Source organism: Canis lupus, chromosome 17 (assembly GCF_011100685.1).
Source record: "Canis lupus familiaris isolate Mischka breed German Shepherd chromosome 17, alternate assembly UU_Cfam_GSD_1.0, whole genome shotgun sequence".
Classification (NCBI taxonomy): domain Eukaryota; kingdom Metazoa; phylum Chordata; class Mammalia; order Carnivora; family Canidae; genus Canis; species Canis lupus.
In genome coordinates this window covers 6,209,414-6,226,684 of record NC_049238.1, presented here as the reverse complement: position 1 = coordinate 6,226,684, position 17,271 = coordinate 6,209,414, and the positions used below count along the sequence as shown (strand labels likewise).

The 17,271-nt window shown below is 45.8% G+C and overlaps 1 protein-coding gene and 2 long non-coding RNA genes across 17 annotated transcripts in view; 2 read left to right on the top strand and 1 right to left on the bottom strand.

The window, feature by feature from the left end:
• Positions 1 to 5,881, bottom strand: part of LOC102152159 — a 30,369-nt gene extending 24,488 nt beyond the window's left edge. Inside the window, exons 1-2 of one of the 8 annotated variants that reach the window (XR_005372040.1) lie at positions 5,317 to 5,881; positions 1,800 to 1,971 (exon numbers count right to left, since the gene is read on the bottom strand). This is a non-coding gene — a long non-coding RNA (uncharacterized LOC102152159). The other 7 variants (XR_005372039.1, XR_005372033.1, XR_005372038.1 and 4 more) reach the window with 7 other exon arrangements.
• Positions 2,534 to 17,271, top strand: part of MBOAT2 (membrane bound O-acyltransferase domain containing 2) — a 126,226-nt gene continuing 111,488 nt past the window's right edge. The window contains exon 1 of one of the 5 annotated variants that reach the window (XM_038560729.1): positions 2,534 to 2,727. Coding sequence is in view for 1 of the 5 variants with exons in the window: in XM_038560725.1 (XP_038416653.1) it covers positions 6,568 to 6,642 (75 nt within the window). In the remaining 4 variants the exon portion in view is untranslated. Of the gene's footprint in view, positions 2,728 to 6,515; positions 6,643 to 7,075; positions 7,197 to 17,271 lie in introns of those variants that run through there. The other 4 variants (XM_038560726.1, XM_038560725.1, XM_038560730.1 and 1 more) reach the window with 4 other exon arrangements.
• On the top strand, positions 8,966 to 15,670 carry LOC119869712. 4 transcript variants are annotated; one of them, XR_005372042.1, is made up of 3 exons: positions 8,966 to 12,751; positions 12,910 to 14,266; positions 14,822 to 15,670. It is a non-coding gene; the product is annotated as an uncharacterized LOC119869712 (long non-coding RNA). The 4 variants fall into 4 exon arrangements; XR_005372044.1 differs by having other exon boundaries at positions 8,971 to 13,033; positions 13,482 to 14,266; positions 14,822 to 15,664; XR_005372041.1 differs by having other exon boundaries at positions 9,029 to 13,806; positions 14,097 to 14,266; positions 14,822 to 15,657.

The following is a 17,271-nucleotide window of genomic DNA, read 5'->3' as shown; positions in this document are numbered from 1 at the left end:
AAACTGGTGCAGCTACTTTGGAGAACAGTATGGAGATTCAAAATATTAGAAAATAGAACTATTCTGTGATTCAGTAATTGCACTATGGGGTATTTACCCAAAGAATACAAAAATACTAATTGGAAGGGAGACATGCACCCTGATGTTTATTTATAGCAACATTATCTACAGTAGCCAATTTACCGAAACAGCCCAAGTGTCCACTGAGTGATGAATGGGTAAAAAAGGTGTGGTATATATATATACAATGGAATATTACTCAGCCATAAAAAAGAATGAAATCCTGCCATTTGCATAAGTCAGAGAAAGACAAATGCCATATGATTTTATTCATATGTAGAATTTAATAATCAAAACAAATGAGCAAAGGGGAAAAAACAGAGAGAGACAAGCAAACCAAGAAACACTAAAGTATAGACAGCAAACTGATGGTCAATGGAAGGGAGGTAGATGGGTGGATGGGTTAAAGAGGTGATGGGGATTAAGGAGGGCACTTGTGATGAGCACCAGGTGAGTGGAAGTGTTGAACTGCTACATTGTACATTTGAAACTAACTATATGTGTTAACTAAGCAGAACTTAAAAACTTAAAAAATTTTAAAAATTAAAAATAAATGAACTCTTTTTACATCAAATTTTAGTCCTCACTGGTTTTGTTTTCCCTCTCAAGAGATAAGCTGACTAAACTAACTTTTTGTTGTTACTCTACACTTCTGGTTGGTCTATGTTTTCTCTTGTAAATGTGACCATATATTGTGAGACCTGAGACTCCTATAATAACAGGCAAGGATGATGATGATGATGGAGGTAATGATGGATAATTTTATTGAGAGCTTATAGTGTGACAGGCATCACGTATTTGAATGGCACAGATCATTGTTATTCCCATTTTATAGATGGAAAGGTTGAGGTCCAAGGAGATTACATAACTTGCCCAAAACAAATAAGTAACAAGTAGGCTTCCAATTCAAGAAATCTGGTTCTAGTGCCCAACTTCTTTACCTAGTATTTTCTGTAATGCTACCCTCTCAATGTCTCCCCAAAATTAGGGATAATATTTCAAATGAAGAATCTAAGAAAGGAGCTTCTACTGGTAGTATTTTCACCCGATCTGCATTCTCATTTTGGATGTGGTAACACTATTTATAAATCTGATAATATAGTTGGTTTAATCTATCTTGGGAACATTTGGTACCTCTTTCATTACAGATTTCTACTTTTTAAATATCTTGTCACTTATGACTCAATTTTATTTTGTTTTTTAAGTAACCTATATGCCCAAAATGGGGCTTGAACTCACCACCCCAAGACCATGAGTCACATGCTCTACCAACTGAGGTAGACAGGCATCCTGGATTTCCACTTAATTTTAGTGTGTTGTGATTTTACTTTATTTACTTATTTTTAAAAAATATTTATTTATTTTAGAGAGAAAGAGAGAGAGAGAGAGCTCACGAGACAGTGAGCAAGGGAGAGGCAGAGGTAGAGGGAGAGAAGTAGGCCCCATGTCCAGTGTGGAGCCCATGCAGGACTCAATCTCACAACCCTGAGATCATGACCTGAGCCAAAATCAAGAGTCGGAGGCTTAACTCACTGAGCCACCCAGGTGCCCTCTAATGTGATTTTAATAGGAACTCTCTCGTGGTATTCAGTATTTAAAGCCTAGGTCAGAATTGACTTCTAAAAACACAAATAACAGAGAATAGCTATCAGCTTTCAAATGGAAAATAAATTGAAATATAATTTGATGAAATCGAAACCAGGCCACCATCTGATTACAAGGCATTCCTTAGCATGTACCTTATGTTTAACCAGAAGAGTCATCTGTCCAGAAGAGCAAGTCCTTTGACAAGCAAACTAGGTTAGATGTGGTAACCACAGACTTTATATGTAGAGATGATTCTCATTCCTAATTCTTTACTGCCTCGGGCTCTAGCATCAGTATTGTAATCTGTGAAGCAAAACCCAGCATCTGAAAAATGACAGAAATGGAGGAAGGGTTTGAGCAGAAAATACCTACAACACAATATGTTCTTTGACACATTTACCCACGAAGAAGGAAATTTGCTCAAAGTGTTAGGCCTCTGGGGGACTTACACAGAACGTGGTGGGCTGGAGAACCACCAAAGGCTCTCTCTTTGTTGCGGAGCTGGCAACTCCGCTAGTCAGACTAGACTATTTAGAAGAGCAGTGATATGTCAACATATCTAAAGAAGGGAACTCTTATAATTACAGGTAAACAAGAAAAGAACCTGAAATATTAAGCAGAACTGAGAAAATGAGGCCTTCTTGCCCAGCATGGTACCCCAAGTAGATGCAGTCAGTGTTCCTCAGGGTGATGGTAATTATGATGAAATCTGGGGTGGGAATTATGACTTACATTTAATGTGTTTCATAATTTGGACACAAATGCCATTATGCAAACGTGTGGAAGCATGAGGGTTTGTAACCGCTTCTATATAAGGATCAAAGTTTTCAGACATCATACTTATAAAAAATAAGCACTAAGGTGCTGTTCTTTTTTTATTGAGACTTTACTCTTTCATCTAAAGGTGAAAGAGCTGAATAAATCTATGAGGAAGGTGGAATGTTTCCCCGAGATGATGCACAGATATAACTCAGAAGTCATCACGGGTTGCTGAAAATCATAGACTTCTTGAAGAAGAAGGTCTGATTAGAGATAAATTAGAGGTAGTTCTGAAACCAGAGCAATGCTATTCTCAAACTGGTGAGTAATAGTTTTGTGTGCAGCTCCTAGTCACATAAACCTAGACTGAAGGTAGGCTTAGGGAGACAGAAAAAAAATCTAGAAATCCTTGGGAATCATATAATTTTCGGCAGAGAAGTCACTGTGAGATTAGTTTCTAAATCTAATGTGTACACGGAGGAAACCAAAGCAATTTGTTCGCTGTTATAGGGCCTCGTAAGTGGCAGAGCCAGAAAACAGCGGAGCCAGGACTTCAATGCAGGTCTTCTACCTTTACGGTTTCCTGTGTTTGTTACCTCGTGTTCAGCGTACTTTGTGATGTCCTAACTGAAGCATGTTAGGTCTTAAAGGGTGACTTCCTGAATGTCATTTTTTTGGTCTGTTAGGGTTAGTTTTAAGTGCTTAAAGATGCCAATTAGTTAAGTGGGGCTTTTATTACTTGTATGATCTAATGCCCTTCATCATCCAAATTATTCTAAGATAAAAGAGCACATAACGGGCAGAATGCTTGCCTAAGAACTCTCCTTTCATGACACATATCATTTTTATGAAACAAAAGCAGCTTGGCAGATTATTCATTTCTTTTGCGTGGTTTTTTCAAAGTTAAAAATAAGCTTATGTTAGCAATCTTTAACTACTAACTACCGTTTTAGGAGGGAAGAGCAAGGTAGACAGTCATTTTATTATATGTGAACTCTGCTCAGTGCTCTTACAACTTGGTCTGAGCAACTCTTGTTAAAATGCAGTTGCTATACGGAAACCTCTTCCATGTGAGTTCTTGTCTCTAACGCAAATACTACTCGTACCTTAAAAATAAGTAAGCCTATTGTTAATTTCACGTTCATAGAATACTCCTGTAAGGTAGGAGGAAGTTATATGATCCAGTTTAACAACGAGAAAGTTGAGGCACAGTAAAGTTAAGCAGATTTCTCAAGTTCACAGTTATTTAGTGGAAACGTCAGGACTAAAATTCGGGTCTTTCTGGACATGTTCTTTTGATTTTAACATTAGAAAAAGGATCTTATTTGGAACTTTCCTTACAGCACTTTATTCTCTGTTTTGTGGATGACTGTTTTCTTTTTTCGATTATAGCACCCCACAAAGTTCATGGGCATAGCAAGTACTCAATTTTTTTTTTCTTTTTAAGAATTAAGAATGTGAGAATCACTCTTACAGGATGGATGTGATCTGAGGTAGGACAGTGAGGCATTATATATAATTAGTTCAATTATTTCCCCCTTCATCACAGTGTAAGAGCATTCTAGTCTAATTAGCAGACAGTGGGTGGAAGGCCTGCACCAAATTTCCGCTATCATCACAGTTATTAGCTCAAGATACAGGCCTCAGTTTCTTCATTAAAAACATGAAGGGGTAGTGTTTTTAATATGAAAAACTAGTTTCCATTTTCAGAATTACATTTCTTGGCTGGTAATGAAGAGTTCTTAAGTTTTACCATACACCAGGCACAGCTCTGAACTCTTCATTTAGGTAAGCTTTTATAACCTCATAACCCATGGTTTTGGTGCTATTATTATCCTCATTTTCATACACGGGAATCTGAGGCTTAGAAAGGTTAAGTAGCCCAAGATTTTGCAGCTAATCAAAGGCAGACACAGCTGAAAACCCAGGTCTGACTCCAAAATGTAAGTATTAGTATTACACTGTATTTTACCTATAGCTTTACAACTCTGACAGCCAAATTTTCCAGATGGCTAAAGTCCTCCCTATTGTAGATATGTGGCCACCCCAAATAGAGGTGTATCATGTCCTACTAAGATAAAAATTCAGTCTAAGGAAACTCCTTTTTGTAGACATTATTTGTTCTAGACCTGAGGCTGTATCTGGATGCTACTTTATTTAGGTTGCAATATGTTCCCAACACCCACCTTTTGAGTTTTTTAAATGGTATTTTAATTTTTCCATCAGTTTGTGTGCTCAGATACCTGTAAGCTTTCTCTACGATTCCTCACAGTGCAGAAAAGGAATATTTTTTAACATTATATTAATAGAGAGCTCCAGATTACTGGTATATTTTAATGAGCAGCCCATTGAACAGGTTCGCTCTCTAATTGATTACAACTCCCATGGGAACACTACTCCAGGGAGAACGAACTCCCAGACATTTTGCTTTTTCCTTCTGTCCTTTAGTCAGTTTGGTTGTTAGGATTAAGCTAACCCAACAACAAAGGATTGCTAGGGAGAAAAGGATTGAACCTCTAGCTCAACTGCCTCCTTTCCAGAGCGATGAGTGAGGTCTAGGGGATTTAGAGGCGCATATATTCATATCTGTGCTGTCTCATCATCCAAGACTCTAGGAGATGGTCTAGTCAACGGAGCCCCTGACAGCTGATGAGAATTTCTGGAGTAGGTTTAAGGGTCAGGAAGAGGGGGCACCTGGGTGGCTCAGTGGTTGAGGTCTGCCTTTGGCTCAGGTCGTGATCCCCCGTCCTGGTATGGAGTACCACGTGGGGTTCCCTGTGGGAAGCCTGCTTCTCTATGTCTCTGCCTCGCTCTGTGTGTCTCTCATGCATAAATAAATAAAATCTTAAAAAAAAAAAAAAAAGATGAGGAAGAAGAGGGCCTCGTGTTTCAAAGATAAAAGTAGACTACTTGGATCTCAGTCCTTTCTGCGCTGTTAGCTGTGCTCTTGTGGCACCTTGCAGCACTTCTCTGGGTCTCCGTCTGACTTGCGGGTGGTAATGGTACTCATGGCCCACGGTTTGGTTTGGTGTGGACATCGATACCCTTCAGGCCTTCAAAGCACTGTGTAACCTGTGGCTGAACTCCCATTAACCATTTGCTGTTTCCACCCCAAATTTCGGATTGCTAAATCGTTGCCGGTTGCGCTTTCCCTGGTACTCTCTTCCAGGAATCCGAGTCCTGCAGACAAAAACTGACACTTGCATTTTCAAGGGACTCAAATGGTTCACTTTTATGAAGTCTGGACAGACAGCTCAGACATCCCCATCACCTCCAGACCAGCAGGCGGGCGGCGGGCAGGTGCGCGGAGACTGCACCCAGCGGGGCCGGGGCGGGCGACGGTCCTCCGGGGGTGCGGGGTGGGGTGTCCTGACCGGGCTCCAGCTGCACGGCCAGGGGTCGTGGGCGCGGCCCGAGGCACACACGATGGGAGCTGGCTTCAGGGCGGAGGGACGCCTCATCCAGGTCGCGTTCCCGGCGGCGGCCTCCCCGCGGGCCCCAACTTCGCCCAGCGCTGGCTCGACGGCGACCCGCACGTCGCCCCTTTGTCTGGCGGCCGCCTCGTCCCCGCTCTGTTGTCAGGGCTTCCTCCCGGGAAGCGAGGCTGCCCCCGGCTGTCGCGACGCACGGAGGACGCGGCGAGGGCCGAAGCCCCGCACTCCCGCCGCGCGGGGCGCCCGCCAACAGCCCCGGCCGCAGCCCCGCCGCCCCGCGGGCCCTCGCCGAGGCCCGGGAGGGGGGCGGGGCGCGGCGCGGCCCGCGCCCTCTGATTGGCTGCGGGCGTCGAGGCGCCGCGCCGCGATTGGGCGGCGGGGCTGTCTGGCGCGAGGGCGCGCGAGGTGGGGAGGGGGCGCTGGAAGCTGCTGGAAGTCAGGGGGCGGGGCGGGGCGGGGCGGGCGCGGGCGCGGGCGCGGGCGGCCGGGGGCGCGGGGCGGGCGCGGGGGCGCGGGCGGGGGCGCGGGCGCGCGGGGGCGCCGGGGGGCGGGCCGGGCCGGTCACCGCCCCCGGCCCCTCCCCGGCCCCGCCCCGCGCCGCTCACACCGCGGGCGGCCAGGGGGCAGGCGCGCCGGCTGCATCCCCATCCTCGGCGTCGCCCGGCTCGGCGCGCGGGCGAGCGGGCGCGGGCGGCCGGAGCGCGGCGGGCGGAGCGCCAGGCCGGCCATGGCCACCACCAGCACCACGGGCTCCACCCTGCTGCAGCCCCTCAGCAACGCCGTGCAGCTGCCCATCGACCAGGTACCCGCGGCGGCCCTGCCGGCGGCGCGCCCTCGCCGCCCCCTCCCGGGCCGGGTGCCATCCGCGCGCGAGCCTGCCGGGGAGGGGGCGACCCGCCTGTTATTGTCCGCGCGCCACCTCGCGCCAGCCGCCCCTCCCCGCCGTGCCCACCCAGCCCCCATCCCGGCCGTGCCCGTGCAGCCCGGGGGGGCTCCGGGCACCGACGTGCGCGCGTGCATGCTCGGCCCTGCTGCCCGCCGCAGCCGCGCCCGGACCCCGCGACCCGGCGTCCCGGGGCCGCTCGCAGAGCGTGCGGGCACCGGGGTGCGCGGCGCGGGGAGGCCGGGGTGCCCGTGCCCCCCGCGCGCGTGTCACCGAGTGTGCCCCTCGGGGCAGCCGCATCGGACGTGCCTCGGAGGAGAGGGGGCCCCGGGCGCGCGAGCGAGGCGCGGGGGAGGCCGGCTCCGGGCGCCCCGACCTGCGCCCTGGGACAGTTTGCGTTCAAGTGCGGCTTGTTGAACGAGAGGCAACAGTTTGCGGGGAAGGCAGAGGTTAGCGAGGGAAGTCAGAGCGAGGTAATCATCCCAGGATTTCCAGCTGAGAAAGTTGCAACCTTGTTGGCGAGAAGGCACCCTTACCCCCTCCTCTCTCCCGCCCCCTCGAAGAAACAACCGGACCCGCTTTAGGGAAGGGGGTATTTCAAGGGAGGCCAGCCCGAGTGTGTGCGAAAGGCCTCAGGGTTGTTAAAGAAATAAACAGGATTGTGATGGCAAAAGCAGCGCCATTTTTGTGGAGAAAAAAGTTTGGAAGTAATTTCTCCGAGTGACATTTAGGGTAGTGGTTGGGGAAGGGGGCGGCGGAGCTGGAGAATTGCCCTAGCCCCAGGCTAGAGGTGATTAACTGAAATTTTTGCTTAGAAGTATTTCAGGTGTACTCCATCCAGAAGGGGTTGTACTTTGCAAGGGATCCTGGTTCCTTTCCTTGGGAGTGTTGCTGTCATGTCATCAGGGATTTCATTTATAAGACAGGATTCCTCTGTGTCCAGACTCGGTTTCATAGCAGCAAGATGGGAAACCACTCCTGGGCCTGACATTATGACATTAACTTGCTTTGTGCGCGACTGTTTTTTTTTTTTTTTTAAAGACTGAAGTGTGCCTGAGTATATAAAAATTTCTGCCTTCTGTTTGGACCTGAATCCCTTATTTCTATTTCAGTCCTGATTTTTGATTCCTGGTAAAGTACCTATGCTCTGCAAATCTTGAGCAACAGTTCTAACGCTGTCATGCTAATGAAATACGAGCCGTGAAATTAATCATGTACTCTAAGAAAGTAGTCCTCTCTGTTTATTAATAAACTGATGAGAACCTAGGGTTTTTTTTTTTTTTTTAAATCTTCTTGGCCCTGTGGAGGATTCTCACTTTTCCAAACTGAAGTACAGTATGACCTTTTAGTGTATTACACTACTGACTTAAGTAGGTTGCTGCCACGGTAGCAGCAAATGGCAGGGATGCAGGATAGGCATCTGTTTAAAATTTTTTTTGATGATGGGAAGCTAGGCCCCAAACTTTTTTCTTTTTAGTTGAGGTGTAGTTGGCATACAGTGCTCTATTAGTTTCACGTGTACAACATAGTGATTGGACAATTCTGTACATTACACAGTGCTCACCAGATAAGTGTAGTTGCCATCTGTCACTATATAACTTTTCATTAATTTTAGGGAACAGGTGTATTCTTTCTTGCTCCGCCTACCATGATGTGTTTTTTTTTTTTTTTTTACTCTGCTAATACCTTTTAATTATATAATGCTTATAACTTTTTAAAGTGATGTAGTATTAATGAACTCTTGTAAATATCTCAGCAATCCAGAGCAAGCTCTTCTCAGTACTGAAATAAACAGGAATCTCAAGGAAGGGTGACAGGACTAGAGATTTTGACTTTCCTTTTTATTACCTGTAGGTCCTGATTTGGTATCTTGGACAACTTTCTTTCTCTGGGGACTACTCTCAATTTTTGCAGCCAGTTGTATTTTGAGTTGTTTCCTCTTCTCTAAGCTAATCTGAAGATGTTGGATTAATAACCACACATGCTTAACTTTTTATAGTGATAATAAACTATTAATTTGAAGTACAAAAAAATCGACTTTTTTGCTGAGAAAACTCTTGGAATAATTAAAAACTCATGTTGTAGATTGGGTAAAGAGTCATTTAATCATTAAGATTGAGCAAAATAGGGATCCCTGGGTGGCGCAGCGGTTTGGCGCCTGCCTTTGGCCCAGGGTGCGATCCTGGAGACCCGGGATCGAATCCCACGTCGGGCTTCCGGTGCATGGAGCCTGCTTCTCCCTCTGCCTATGTCTCTGCCTCTCTCTCTCTCTCTCTCTCTGTGTGACTATCATAAATAAATAAAAAATAAAAAAAAATAAAAAAAAAAGATTGAGCAAAATAGAAATTAATTTTTCTAACATGTAAATAATTGAGTCCAAGTTGAGAGGAAGCCTAAGAATTACTTGTAATCAAATAGTGTGATTCAACAGGAAAAAGACAAATCAGGAAATGAAAAGTGTAAAAATATAACTTGTTAGTATGTTAATTTGGTATGTGCTAATTAACAGTGTTTCGCAAATTTAGGAAATTATAAAAGCAGGTGTTTAATGTCAGAGGAAGAAAAAGACTGTGGGGCCAGAGAAATAGTTGAACTCTTGCACAAGAGTGAGCATAGAATTTACAAAATGATAGAAAATACTTGTCTGTATGGAGTATACAAATGTACATTGCAGGCTGTAAGGTAAGAGAGAAGGAGAAATGTTTTGCAGTGAGACCAGGCAAAGCAAAGGGGCAGATCTTGCCTTAGACTCCTGAGTTGGTTAATCCTGAGAATTGCAAAGTGACCTTGAGGTAACCATAGTATTTCTCAGCATGCCTTACATTTAAATAAAAGTATTAGCTCCAGTATGGAGTGAGGGTAAATGATACTTTAAGCCTCTGATGTTGCCCCTTTCTAGGCCTTGGATTCCAGGTGACTTTATTTCTAGGGTGGTTATCGTGAAAGGTGTGGATGGAGCGTGGATTTTGAGTTAGGACTGAGGGAGAGCTGTGCCAAGAAGAGGGCCGGACATACTGTGGAGAAATCATCAGATGTCACTGAATATAATTGTGTTCTTTATTAAGCGCTGATGCGGTGAATTTTTAAAAGACCCCCAAAGTGAGAATGATTACATGTCCCAGATCAAACTATTTTTTAGAGTTTTTTATTTTTATTTTTTTAAATCTCATCATATCATATGTTCTGCTACATTTGATTGACTTCACTCTGGGTTACCAGACTGAGTCTGCTCTGGTAGCCCCAGAGCAGCTATGGTAAAATATCCCCAGCGATGGGGTATCCAGGGTGGCATTCTTGGCAGCCAGTTGGCCCCATCACACGGTCCCATTTGGAGACAGGGCCATCGGTTTAGTGATGGAGCTATTTGGGTGGAGAGAGGACAAGAGGGAGACTCAGATATTTTGAAAAGTTTAGAGGAGGAAGAAAACGATGGGTGGGGGAAGGAAGATGACCTGTTGCAGCTAATCCTGCAAAGTCAGGTCATCATTACAGTGGGTGACACCTTACAGTTTACAGATCTCTTTCACAGCATTGTATGATGTAATTGAGCCTCACAATACCTTGTGAAGTCAGATGAGATTCAAGGTCTGATATATTTTAGCTGGATGTATATATGTTATATATATGTCATACGTATTATGGTATTAACGATTTGAGTAAGAGGTCAATTTTAACTTATAGTCTTAACATGTGGCAAATAATTTTGGCAGATCACTGTTGTAGATCTGGATTGCCAGTATATTTTGGGGGGAGATAGTGGAGATAAAGAACTTACCAAATACTGAAGTTCTGGTGGTAATTGTTGGAATAGAGAAAACTCTGTGTATCTGTAAGAGAGAAAGAAGTGTGAATGGAGGCTTATAAAATCCTGTTTTGTTTTTGGTCAATTTGTTGATTGACCTTTTCTCTATATTTTTCCCACTGTACGATATAGGCATCCAATGGAGTGAAGGAATATGTCTGGGAAAAGAGTAGTTTCAAATATTAGCTTATTTAATCCTCCCATAGTTCTGTGCTATGATGAACCCCATTTTATAGATGAAGAAATAAGTGGAGTTTTCAGCATTGGGCCTTTGTAAGAATACGACTTTTAGGGGGAAGAAGGTGAGTAACAACGAAACAAGCAAATCAAGGATTGATTTTATTTTAAAGCTGCCACTTGAACGCTTTAGGTTTAGGACATAAATATTTAACTCATTTGTCTGTCCTGTCTACTTTTACACCCGTAATGAGCATCAGTCTTCATCACGAGAACCCAGAAAATACTGAGACAATCTGCTGTGGAAGATTCCTTTTAATAAGGAAGGCATATGGAACTAGGAATCTTGAATCTGTATTTTAGGCCCTGTCAGTTAACTAATTTTAGATATGTCACTTTACATAAATGAGTTCCCTTCTGTGTAAAATGTGTGTTGTGCTTAGTTTTAAAATTCCATGATCCTGTGTTTGTTTCATTAGCTGAAGAAGCTGCCCCAAATTCTTTCTGGACTGAGTTGGAGGGAATATAAATAAAAACTTGAGGGAGGAAAAATGGACTAATAAATTTTGAAGAAGTTTGCAACAATGAGAATTGAAACTGCCTTTCTTTAATCTGAAGCAGCTAAGCAAAATAACCACATGCCCTGAAAATTGCAGTTAACGCTGGTTTCCCTGAATTCTGTCCCTTTATCTGTAGGAAGTAGTAGTGTGGTGGTGGGGTGGCAGAGGCACGATTGGGTCTGCAGCCAGACTCCGCCAGCCCTGTGCTCTTTGGCAGATTACTGTTTTTCTTCAAGCCCCAGTCTCCTCATCTGTAAAACAAATAATAAATAACACCTACTTGTAGATTATTGTGAAGATTAAAACACATAAAGTCTCTGTAAAGCGCCTGGCTCCTCGTATGTTTGTTACACCTTTCCTCTCCACGCGTTAGGAACTGTATGTAAGTTAACATCTGTTCATATGTATTCCAGTTTTCATCTTTAGGACTTCCTTTTTTAGGAAGGGAAATAGGAGGTTGAGGTTCAGTCATATGCCCACACAGTGATTAAATTAGGATTAAAAAATCTAGTTTTGAATTTGGAGTCAGAAGTGGTTTTTCTGCCTCTTTACAGCTTCAAGAGTTCTTTTGTCCCCTGCTTTAAAACTTCCTGTGTTGGCCCTGCCTTGAGAGGTACAAATAACCCTAGTCTCTGTTTATGGGGGGGTCCATCAGGGCTGACTTTCCAGGGAAGTCATCAAAACGACTCACACACACACAGCTTTTGCCTGCAGTTAACAGGTGAGATTCCACAATGAGAGAACTTGATAAGATTTCTTTAAAATAAAACAAGCCATAACCACAGTCCTTGCGAGAGGGATCATTTCATGATTTTAAGGATGACATGGGTCTAGCCTGAAGCCCAGCTTTGGTAAATATGTAGGGTGTGGAAAAGGAGGGCGAGGATCACTAGTGTGTGAAAGGTAGAATCAGGATTCAGGAGATCCGAATAGGCGCCAGCATGCACGCCTTCTTCTTTCTGGGCTTATCAGAATCCTAACCATTCTTCCAATTCTGTGTCCCATGCACCTTGCGAATAAATCTTTCTCTGAATCCTCTCCGAAGTGACTGATTTCTTATTTGAACCACAGAAACATTTTGGATTTGATATAGTTCCGGCATTTATTCTGCTTATCTATGTATCAGGCAGGGTTCTGGTGGGAGCCAGGTTGAACTAGGTAACCAAGGAGACCTTAAGAACTATTTACTGAGATAAGGGCAGGTTTAGGGAAATCAGCAAGGAGGAGCCCAGTCCCCCAGGACCAGCTCCACTAGGCCTAGAGAGACTGGGAGGAAATGGAGCAGAACCCTAAGGGGGAGCCCGGGGGGCTGCTCCCAGAGGCCTCCTTGAGAAGGGGGTGGGAGAGGTGAATGATCCCTTGCACCCCTCCCATCCTCCATCTCCTGCTGGTGTCTCCTTCAAGGGCGCTTGATGCTTTGGGGCCGCAGAATTGAAGTGGAGGGTGGATCTGGAAGGGCATTTAAATACCCACAACAATATGATTACTAGTAAGTATCTTACAATTTTACTCATTTCTCGACCTGCTGAATACAAATAAAAAAAAAACGTTTTGTCACATCCCCATTCTGTCTTTTTCTCAGTTATTCATTTTGAAAGAATAGTTGATTCTTGCTGTTTCATTTTCCTAATTCCTGTTCACTCTTAGAACCATTGCAGTCAGTCTGCTGCCTCCAACACTAACAGCCGAGTCCAGCGGCGACTTGAAGAGATGCACTCATCGGTCACTTGCCTGTGTCACACTCCTCGTGGCCTCCACGCTGCCTGCGGCGGTGCGCTTTCAAGTGTGGCTCTGAGACCGCTTGTATCAAAAGTCCCTCGGGGCTGTTGTTAAAAATACAGATTCCCAGTGTCTACGTAGAACCTCCTGCATGAGATGAGGGCCAGGGAACTAGTGTTTTTGACCAGGCTCTTTCCTACCCCCACCCCCAACCCCACTCCCCATCAGAGAGCTTTTTAAGAGTCTCTATATTAACTCAAAGGCTAGAAACATGTGATGTGTTTTTAAAACGTTTGTATTTGATTATTTAATGTGTAGCCTCTAAAATAGAACACAGGATTATGGTGCTATTAGCAGTAGGATCGCAAGATTTGGAAAAATAAAATTCATCGTGTTCTCCAGGTGGTATGGTCCTGGAATGGCGTTCGTTTTTTGTTGAATGAGGTACACGCCTCGCTTCAATCCTATTGTTTATCTCTCGTGACTGTGTATGACCTCAGGTATAGACAGTGTCAGGAGTCAGAAGGTGGGCTCCTCCCCGGATATGAGGCCTGCCTGGTGAGAGGTGCTGTCCCCGATTGCCAGCCCTACTTTGAGAACCTCGGACGGCGGGCTGAGAACCTCTTAGTGTGGCCGCTCACTCCCTTATATTATCCAGAGCACGGCCGCCCCAGCCAGACCCGGCGACAGCGTGCCCAAGGCCTCACGTCTACAGGTGGTGGAGCGGGAGTTTCAAGCCCGGTCAGCTCCTGCTTGCGGTACCTGTGTCCTCAGTCACTTGATGTTCCTTCCGATGCTTTTCCTGTCTTTTGACTCCGCCTTGGAGTAAGCTGTTTCCCCTGCAGCCCTCCTGCTCCGCCTCTCCCCTCCGCTCCGGGCTCCCACCCGTTGGTCCCTCCGTGGGAGTGGAGCAGAAGCTCCCCGGTCATCCGGATCTGTCTTTGGGAGGCGTTAATGGGCACATCTCGGGGCTCCCCCCTTTCCTGGGGCTCCTTCTCACATGTGGTTTCCTGCCCACTCTAGGAAGCCCTGTTTGGTTTCGGGGGGTTTGGCCAGATGATTTCATTTGCTTATTTTATTTCATTTATTTCATTTTCTCCCTGCTGGGCCATCAGTTGCCTATGAATCGGGGCCTCCTCTTACTCACATGTGCTCCTCATGCTTCGGACCAGCACTGGCTCACTTAGGCCGCGCTTGGGACGAGGGCACCCCTGCGGCCAAGAGCACAGATTGGCACCGGTGACCGTCACTTACTAGCTGTGGCCTTGGCATCCACAGATATCTGGTAGGCGGGAGGGTCCTGGTCTCTGGAATGGGGCACCTGGTGGGCCCTGCGCCTCGGGGTGGGCTTGGCGGGGTGGAGGTGGCTCCCTGGTGCGGCTGAAGCTCGCTGGTGGCTCCCGGACTCCGCAGGTGCCTTTCCCAGGTGGTGGCCGCCACAGCGTCGGCCCGTGAGCTCGGGGGTCTGGGGGTGCATTTGCGGCCGTCCCCGGTGCCCGTATTTGAGCGTCCGGTGTGCTGGACAGTGTGCTGGCCCTGCGGATCCGGAGAAGAAAGTGGCAGCAGCCTAGAGCAGCGATTTTAAGACTATTCCAGAAGCACTGCTAGCAGGGGGAGCCGGTGCTCGGGATCGGGGTGGAGGGTCTGGGTGAGGAGCTCCGAGGAGCGGGCAGGGGGCCTGTACACTTGTGCTCCACGGGACTCCGGGATCGTTTTCCGGGGACCGCTTGGCTTCTTCCCTCCCCGCCCCCCACACCCTTCTGGGCTGGCAGGTGGGTGCCAGGGGCTGGGAAGTCCGTGGTGGCCCCTCACTGGGTGACGCGCTTCCTTGTCTCTGCAGCCCAGCTGGCCAGGGGCTCCTCACGTGGGGTTCAGGTCCCCCGTGACTTGGTGACCTCCAGCATCCCCAGCCTGTGAGGCTTACTGAAGCCTGTACAGCCGACCCGTCGTTCCCAGGGAAGCTCCACCAAGCCTTTTGGCTGACTATTTTTTTGGTAACTTAAAAGGAGATTGGGAAAGCCTAGAAGAACTTTGGAGGGCTGCGACGATTGTTCCAAAGGAAACGAAGATAACCCCGAGAGGTACCAGCATTCTCAGCGAAATGACTGCAGCGTCTGGTGATACGGGAGATTAGGAGTGGTTGAGAAGAGAGGCTTTATCAAGAGATTGGGAAGAAAGCGTAATTGAAGACTGCGTAATTGTCTTTATTCAGAAAGAACAAAGGGCTGCCGCAGGTGCTGTGCCCTCTCCCCTTCCAGAAGGACTCCTTTGGGGTATATGCCCCCTGGCCCAGGACCAGCCGATCCAGGGAAGCCCGGGCCAGCAGCAGGTGCCACCACTGGATCCCCTCTGGCAGCCAGCGTCCTTGTGGACTGAGGAAGCCAGGGGACCCCCAGCTGCCAAACAGATGGACCTGACTTTTCTGTGAAGGCGCAGGCCTCTGACCAGCTCGCCTTGCCCCTGTCTAGGCAGTGGACAAAATGTCACATACTTTATTTTAATCCACAACCCCATAGAAACTTAGTTTTTAGAGGATTTCTGTGTGAAACTAGGTATTTGTGGAAGACTGGACTTACAGATAATGTGTAATTTTAGGTATATTTAAGTTACTCAGTTATATGTGTATTAAATAACTCTCTGCTTATACAAACAAACTCTGAATCCTTTTCCTTTTTTAAAAAAATATTTTATTTATTTATTTATTCATGAGAGACACAGAGAGAGGCAGAGACACAGGCAGAGGGAGAAGCAGGCTCCATGCAGGGAGCCCAACGTGGGACTCAATCCCGGGACCCCAGGATCACGACCTGGGCTGAAGGCGGCGCTGAACTGCTGAGCCACTCAGGCTGCCCTGAATCCTTTTCTTTTTGAAACTAAATTATATGTAAATCTACATACATGAAAGATACTTAGGTGATACCTAGGTTTTTCTTTTTTTAACTTATTTAAATTCAGTTAACATACAGTGTATCATTAGTTTCAGACGGATACTTATTTTGTTAAAACTGAATGGAGAGAAAGGCTCTGCCTTTTTGCAAAACCACAGGTCTAGTGGGTGCTCAGTGGTGATTGAATTGAATGCATTGAATTTGACAATATTAAATTTCAAAAATAAATGTAAAGTCCTGCAATGAAGTTCTAGAAATTAATTGTATAAAAGGAGAATGGCCTGAGACCAGCATTAAATTTTGAGTAAACCTTGGGAGAGTTTTTGTTGATTGGAAGGTGCCATTTAGCTGACCAGGTCACAGGTTAGGTGAAGTAGTAACGCCAAATTAAATTCAAAATTTGGACGTCTAGAGGTCACTGGGCAAGGAATGTAAATGAACATAAATGTAGGTGCAGCCTTTTATGAGGTGTGGACAGTATGGCCATCTGGAAAGCCCATGTCCACTCTAAAAGGAAAGCCCTCCCTCTTGCTCATGGTTACCAAAGCTGATTTTTCAAGGGAAGCTGGAATGCTAGATTTTTGTGAAAATACGATTTTTAAAATTTTGGCTAAAATATGCTTACGTTTTCTTTCTTTGAGCTTGAACAACACGTGTAGGCCAGATTTAGCTTATTGGCCATTAAGAAGTATGTAGCAGTTTCTGTTACAGTTGAGGGTGGGGAGTCTGCTCTGAAGTATATCCGTCTAGAACATGAACCAACCAGAGTGTAACAATAGTCAGCACCCAGGACTAGAGAATCTCTGTCATGCAGTAGTTGAAGAAGTAATTCTTTTATTTCATCACTTGGTAATTTCATCCTTAAATTGGCCAATAGAATTTCAAATTAAGTTTCACCTGACTAGTTCTTTTCCTTGGGAGTGGGTCACGTCTTGGAAATAATCTTGAAAGTTGATATTCCTCTATTTTTTATTTTTAAAAGATTTTATCCATTTATTTTAGAGAGAGCTAACAAGTAGGGAGGGGCAGACAGAAGGGGAAAGAATTCGAAGCAGACTCTGCACCAAGCATGGAGCTGAATGTGGGATGTGGGGCTTGATCCTACCACTGTGAGTCCCGGACCTGAGCAAAAACCAAGGCTTAGATGCCCAACTGATTGTGCCACCCAGGTGCCCCAGAGAGTTAATATCCCTTTAAAGAGGGAAGGTTGGAATCTTACACAACTATCGTTTCATTCTTTAGGCAGATCTAGTATTACAGATTAGATTAATTGATCTAAGTTGTCCAGGCTGTTTTGTGGGGTGTGACATTAAAAAAGAATCTATCTAATAGGGAATAAAGTAATATTTGAAAATATTTGATTGTATAAGCCCCTGCCACTTTTTCAGTTTTGTTAGAGTGT